The sequence below is a fragment of the Ipomoea nil genome, unplaced genomic scaffold (assembly GCF_001879475.1).
Source record: "Ipomoea nil cultivar Tokyo-kokei standard unplaced genomic scaffold, Asagao_1.1 scaffold0937, whole genome shotgun sequence".
NCBI classification, from domain to species: Eukaryota; Viridiplantae; Streptophyta; class Magnoliopsida; order Solanales; family Convolvulaceae; genus Ipomoea; species Ipomoea nil.
In genome coordinates, this window is record NW_017617365.1 from 2,061,912 (window position 1) to 2,068,184 (window position 6,273).

Consider the following 6,273-nt stretch of genomic DNA (forward strand, 5'->3'; position numbering starts at 1 on the left):
AGCTATACTCCTACACCAACTAAGTGTCTTGCACCCAGCTACACTTAGCACCACCGAGCGTCTCGCACACAGCTACACTCAGCAACCACGAGTGTCTCGCATAAAGCTACACTCAACACGGTAGTGTCTTGCACAAAGCTACACTCAACCCTCTTTCTACACACAGTAGAGGTAAAATTTAGAGAAAACAAATTTCTCTTCTAAGGACTTGAAGAATATCTCGTGAAAGCTCAGACTAGATATTTTCGAATTTTTTCTCTTTGTGTATTGTTGCCTCCCTGCTTCATGTCTTCAAGTCATCTGGTATATATAGCTGAAGAAACTATATTACCGTTGTAGCATCACTTGATCTTGATCGTCCATCTTGATCAGCTACACATTATTGCCAACTTGCATTGCGGTGATTTAATGCAAGAGATGGGCTTCTTACAGTGAGTTTGAAAATCTTCACCTGACAAATCTTCAAAGTCGTATATGTTGGCTCATCAGCTGAATCTTCTCCGAAAAATAATTTCCTTATCTTGACGGATTCAAAATGATGAAATCTTCCAAAAGATTTTCTGCTGATTCTTGCTTGAGTAAAAATTATATCTTCGTCCATTTCTTCTTCTGAAATGATTTGAGATGCATAGCAAGATATTTAAATGAGAAAGAAGATGTGTAGAAGAATTCACGTGCATCTTCCTTATCATGTCCACAAGCTTCCAAACTTGTAGTCAATTTAGCCTTCCATGTGTCCACATTGTAGCATGCACCTAACAAGTGTCATCTTTTAAAAATATACTTCCAATGAGACTTAAACACGAGCCCAATAACTTATATCTCCTATGCTTGTACCACTACACCATATTAACTCATTAATTAATATTTCTGGAGTTAATCTTTATTCCCAGAATGGCTTTAGTAGCATTTTGGATTAATTCACAAATTAATCTGAATCTGCCTCTTGGTCGTCCCCTATCAGCCCCTTGGTCGTCCCCTTCTTTATCTCTTACTCAAAAATGTAGCAATTGAATCTTGAACCCGTGACCTCTGACTTTAGCAACCTTGTTCCTTATCCACTTCACTGCTTCATCCTTTAGTGTTTTCCAAGGTAAATAATTCTCAAATAGTAACATTCTGGATAAGTATATTTTGCTAAGAATTCGTAGACTTTATGGCTTGACTTGGGACTTAGGCTAATAGACAACTAGACTCAAAATAAAATAGGGGGTTCTAGAAATACAAATTTGGCTCATCAAAACTATTACATTTTATTCCTAACGGAAATCATTCATGTTGAATTCCCTTCCATTGTCACTTCTTAAAGTTTTGATGACTGCTCCATGTTGAGTTTGAACTTGTTTATGGAAGGTTTTGATCATAGCCCTTGTCTCGGATTTGTTCTTCATGAGGTGAACCCAAGTGTATCTAGAGAAATCGTCAACAATAGTTAGAAAATATCTCTCTCCCCCTAAAGATTCAACCATGAAGGGACCCCAAATGTCAACATAGATTAGATCAAAACATTTATTCGGCATGGTGCTGCTTAAAGGAAAAATGGCTCGTTTCTGTTTAGCATAATGACAGACATTACAAGGCAATTGCTTAGGATAAGAAACTGAAACATTCTTTATAAGATGGATCTTATTAACGGGAAAATGTCCCAAACGTTTGTGCCAAAGGTCGGCACTATCAACTTTCATCACAGAATTGCTATAGGAACTGATCTTCGGCGGTTGACACAGCAGGTACAATCCGTCTTCTTCCCTAGCAAAACCACTGGTCATCCCAGCTTTCTGGAGGAGGCACTGGCCACAGTTAAACATCAAAATGTGAGATGAGTCTTGTAGCAATCTACTAACTGAGACAATGTTGAATCTAAAGTCTGGAATATGTAACACATTCTTTAGCCAAAGGTCTTCTGCCAACTTGATATCTCCTTTATGTTGAACAACAGCTCTCTCTCCATTAGGCAGGTTCACAGTAGCTCCCTTAACTACACAACAATTGTTAAAGAATTCTCGAGAGCACACTATATGATCAGTTGCTCCCGAGTCCAAAATCCAAGTGGAAGCACAAAGATTACGAGAGTTTATATGAGAAGTGAAGTTGAACTTGCCTTCTGCTTGAACTCCAGGTTCTGTGAAGTTGGGAATAAGAGCGACAGCAGCAGCAGTAGTAGGGGCTTGGTGTTGATCAACTTGAGTTTGTAGAAGGGATATAAGTTTCTGAAGCTGTTCAGAAGTGGTAGCATTGTCCAAGCTAGCAGAGGCTGCCATTACCGGCTGTTTCCCCTTGGATTTGAACCCCGGAATCCACCCCGGTGGATAGCCGTGCTTCTTATAGCACTTCTCCATGGTGTGACCAATCATTCCACAATAGGTGCATTTAGCATTTCGATTTCCATTGCCTGAGTTCACGTTCCTCTTTCCGTTATAGTAATTCACTGCTGCTACATTGTTTTCTTCATTGGAGTTTGACTCATTGTGAACGGCATTGGCAAGGCTGAACTGCAGGTTCGAGCTAGTGATGTTCAATTGTCTCTCAAACTTCTCTGCCATGACGAATACCTTGTACATCTCTGGCAAAGGATCAAGCACAAGAATATTAGATTTAAGTGGATTATAGTCATCACCTAAGCCTTGCAGGAATCGGATGATCTCATCTATTTCGCGATCTTTTCTGACAAGATCGACTAGATCACAGGAGCATCGGGGATTGCATTTGCAGATCGGAAGGGGACGCAGCTCATTCATCTCTTCCCAAAACGTTCTGCATTTGGTATAGTATTCATTCACCGAGAGACTTCCCTGCTTCAAGTTGTAGATCTCATTCTGCAATGTTGATATACGATGCGGATCTCGCTGAGAGAATCGCTTTCTGAAATCATTCCAAACATCTTTCGCAGCTTCCATGTACATCACGCTTTGTGCGATGGATGGATGCACAGTTTTGAGTATCCAGGATTTCACCATCAAATTACACCTTCTCTACGCTTGATAGTTGTTCTGAGTTCTGTTCGGCGCTGGCACGCTTCCGTCGATCAGGAACCATTTGTTTTTCACCTCCAATGCGACTTGCATTGAGATGCTCCATGAAGCGTAGTTCGAATTGCCGCTGAGGGGAGGACTGACAAGGATGGTGTTCGGATTCTCATTGGAGTTGAGGTACAGAGGATTCTCGACATCTTCAGTCTAATTTCGTTGAGGAGCTATGATTGGTGGAGCATTGATCGGTGGTTGACTCATCCGTGGTTGCGGTGGCTGACTGGTTTCTCCGACGCCGGTAACTGCTCCGGCATAGGATCTCCTCCCTAGCTCTGATACCATGATGGAGATCAGCCAAGGAGATGATCAGAAAACGCAGAGAGACATTGAGATGAGAAAGGGTTGACAACGGTTTGATTGAGTTTGTTAGCCGAATACATGAAGAGCTTATATATACAAAGAAAAGGCGGTAAAAGCAGTTGTAACCACCTAGATGATCAAAGACAAAAAAATCTTTGACTATTTCTCATTATTCCCTTCTACTACATGCTCTAATATGAATTGATAAATTTATTATGAGTTAAGTAAAAAATCTACGTAATAAAAAAATATAATATTAAAATAGATCTACTAAAATGATGACATCATATAATGATTAATGATTATATATATATATATATATATATATATATATATATACACGTCTAGCAATACTCTAATTTATGTAAGAAAGGTTCTAATTGAACATAATAATTCTATAAAGAATATCGACGTTAGTGAATCAAGAGGGATGTTGAGGGAAAACAGACTAGAAATAATAATGTTACTAACCCCTGACTCTACAACGTGCTCTCACGCTAGCAATATACATTTAATTACATTTACTGAGACTCGAATCCACAATTTATCATCTAAAAATTTAATTTGATACTATTAGACCACAATGTCCTTGGTCATTAAATATGATTTCTAGTCATTTGATATCGAAACTCCAATACAAAGCTTAATGATAGATTTAGGTACGTAAGTATGAAAATGGAAAGTTGGAAAACAGGATATAGAATACAAATTAAAGTGTGTGAAAAATGTATACATATGAAAAGTATAAGTATGTATTTGTAAATAAAACTTTGAAAATATATATATATATATATATATATATATATATATATATATATATATATATATATTACTAATTCTGTTTTGGAAAATTTATTTGTGTATTTTTTTTAAATTAAGAAATTTTTTTCAAAACATAAAAATGGCCAAAACAAACAATGGAATAGGTTTATGAAGGAATGTTATTCTATTCATAACCTATTCCATGAACCAAACATGTCATAAAAGTTTTAGAGTACGTAAATGATTAAAAAAAAAATTGCATTCTATTTAATCACATTCGATTAAAAACTGTAAACAAAATATAAATTAAGTGCAATACATATCCATGTTTACATGGTTTGGTACGCTAAAGCATTTGATAAACTACAAGCACACCACTTATATTACAAATACTTCACGAAGGGAGAAATTCTTAATCAAACACTAAATTTATTTCATGGGATCTTATTTAACTTCATTTTTTTTTTTCCTTTTTTGCTTTTGTGCATCTAGTCATAACCCACCCAAAGAAGGTCCATTTCGCCTATCCAATGGCACACCTCTCCTTTCCCGGGAGATGTCTTGAGTAGTTTGAAGGCGACATGATTTGGTGTCCATGACGAAGTATCCGTATGACAAATTGCAAAGAGCTTATTGATTGCACCTCTCTTATTAATCACATCTACACCATAGACTTCTGTTAACGGTAACATATGGCAATAATAGGTGGCAAAGGGAAAGAACAATTCATGGCAGGCAACAATCTTTTCGGTCTTGTAAGGTTTAATAACATTCTTAACCATGACCACTTGATTCCCCAGGACTTTTGTATTGTCTGATGCCAAAGCCACCAGATGTTTGCGGCCTAAACTATCCCTTGAGAACTCAATCATGTCCTCTAGGGTCTTTAGACAGCTACGCCTCTCTCCCTTCACTGTGGGAGCATCACAATGGTGAAGGCTCATGTCCACAGAGGCCTTGGTGGAAGGAATGGAAAGGGCAATGGGAAATATCCTTTGCAACTCACTCTCTCTAAGTCGAAAACTTGTTGCTATTTGAGAAGGAAGAAAGGCACGGTTAGGGAATTTGCTATCGAGTTCAGGGAGAGTTACTTTGTTGCCGTTTTTGAGGATTGAGAGCCTAAAGAAAGACCAAGGGTCGGCTTCTTCAATAGGGACAGTAACCTTATCAGTGAAATGCACTTCGTGATAGAAAACGCAAGGAATTGGCTTTACGGCAGATGCACAAACCAAATTAGCACTTGTGCAGAATACCAAGGGTCGGCTTCTTCAATAGGGACAGTAACCTTATCAGTGAAATGCACTTCGTGATAGAAAACGCAAGGAATTGGCTTTACGGCAGATGCACAAACCAAATTAGCACTTGTGCAGAATTTGGGATTGGATGTGAAGTATTGTTTGGATACTAATGGAGTGAAGGCTTTTGTTTCGAGCTCGGAGAGAGGGGATAATTTAGAGCGAATAGATTGAGGCATGTTGTTGTCTACATTTTGGGACCAAAATTTGGATTGTTGAGAAGCAACGGATGATGGAGAAAGAGCATTAGAAGCAACAAGGGAGAGAAAGATGGTGAATAAGAGAAATGGTAGAGAAGCCATGCTTGCCTGTAAATATGATTCCTTATGATAAATTCTCAATGCTTGTGAAGGTTTTAAATAGACTCTTCCAGCCCATTTGGCACCATCCTTTCATGTCTATCTTCTCCCAATAATTCATACACAAAGTTTTGCCACTGTCTCTATATTTATGATTATTATTAATTAAAAATTTCAAGTGGTTTTCTCTTTTTTCTTTTCTTTTTCTTACTCACAAAAAAGTGAAGTTCCTAACTCTTAAATCCTCACATTGGACCAGGACTATGTGGTCTAATGATATCCGGGTTGGACTTCTAATTGGAAGATTGTGAGTTTGAGTCTCGGTGGAGGTGTTATTGGCTCTTTATGTTTCAATAGCAGGTTGAGAAAGTAAAGTATATGAACAGATACTACATTGTAATAGAATCAGTAGCATTCAAAAAAAAAAAAAAAAATTCTCACATAGGCAAATAAAAGTACATTTTTAATATACTAAATGTACATTATTTGTGTATTGAATGTACATTATACAAAATAATGTACTTTTCCTGAATACAATATACATTATTAATATATTAAAAGTATATTATTTTTGTACTAAATATATAT

The 6,273-nt window shown here is 37.3% G+C and overlaps 1 protein-coding gene across 2 annotated transcripts; it reads right to left on the reverse strand.

Moving 5' to 3' along the window:
- Positions 1–4,560: 4,560 nt before the first annotated feature.
- On the reverse strand, positions 4,561–5,729 carry LOC109179564 (polygalacturonase non-catalytic subunit AroGP3-like). 2 transcript variants are annotated; one of them, XM_019329063.1, is made up of 2 exons: positions 5,377–5,729; positions 4,561–5,254 (listed from the first exon to the last, which is right to left on the reverse strand). In XM_019329063.1, the coding sequence occupies exons 1-2, from the start codon at positions 5,686–5,688 to the stop codon at positions 4,580–4,582; spliced, it is 987 nt and encodes a 328-aa protein (XP_019184608.1). In that variant the 5' UTR covers positions 5,689–5,729; the 3' UTR covers positions 4,561–4,579. The 2 variants fall into 2 exon arrangements, with proteins under 2 accessions (XP_019184608.1, XP_019184607.1); XM_019329062.1 differs by having other exon boundaries at positions 4,561–5,320; positions 5,443–5,728.
- Between the last annotated feature and the right edge of the window lie 544 nt (positions 5,730–6,273).

Bases quoted from the DNA above. Each gene is read 5' to 3' on its own strand.
- LOC109179564 (XM_019329063.1), bottom strand. From the start codon at position 5,688: ATGGCTTCTCTACCATTTCTCTTATTCACCATCTTTCTCTCCCTTGTT. The intron at 5,255-5,376 runs GTTACTGTCCCT...TTCACTGATAAG, and splicing joins AAGTGCATTTCACTGATAAG to GTTACTGTCCCTATTGAAGA.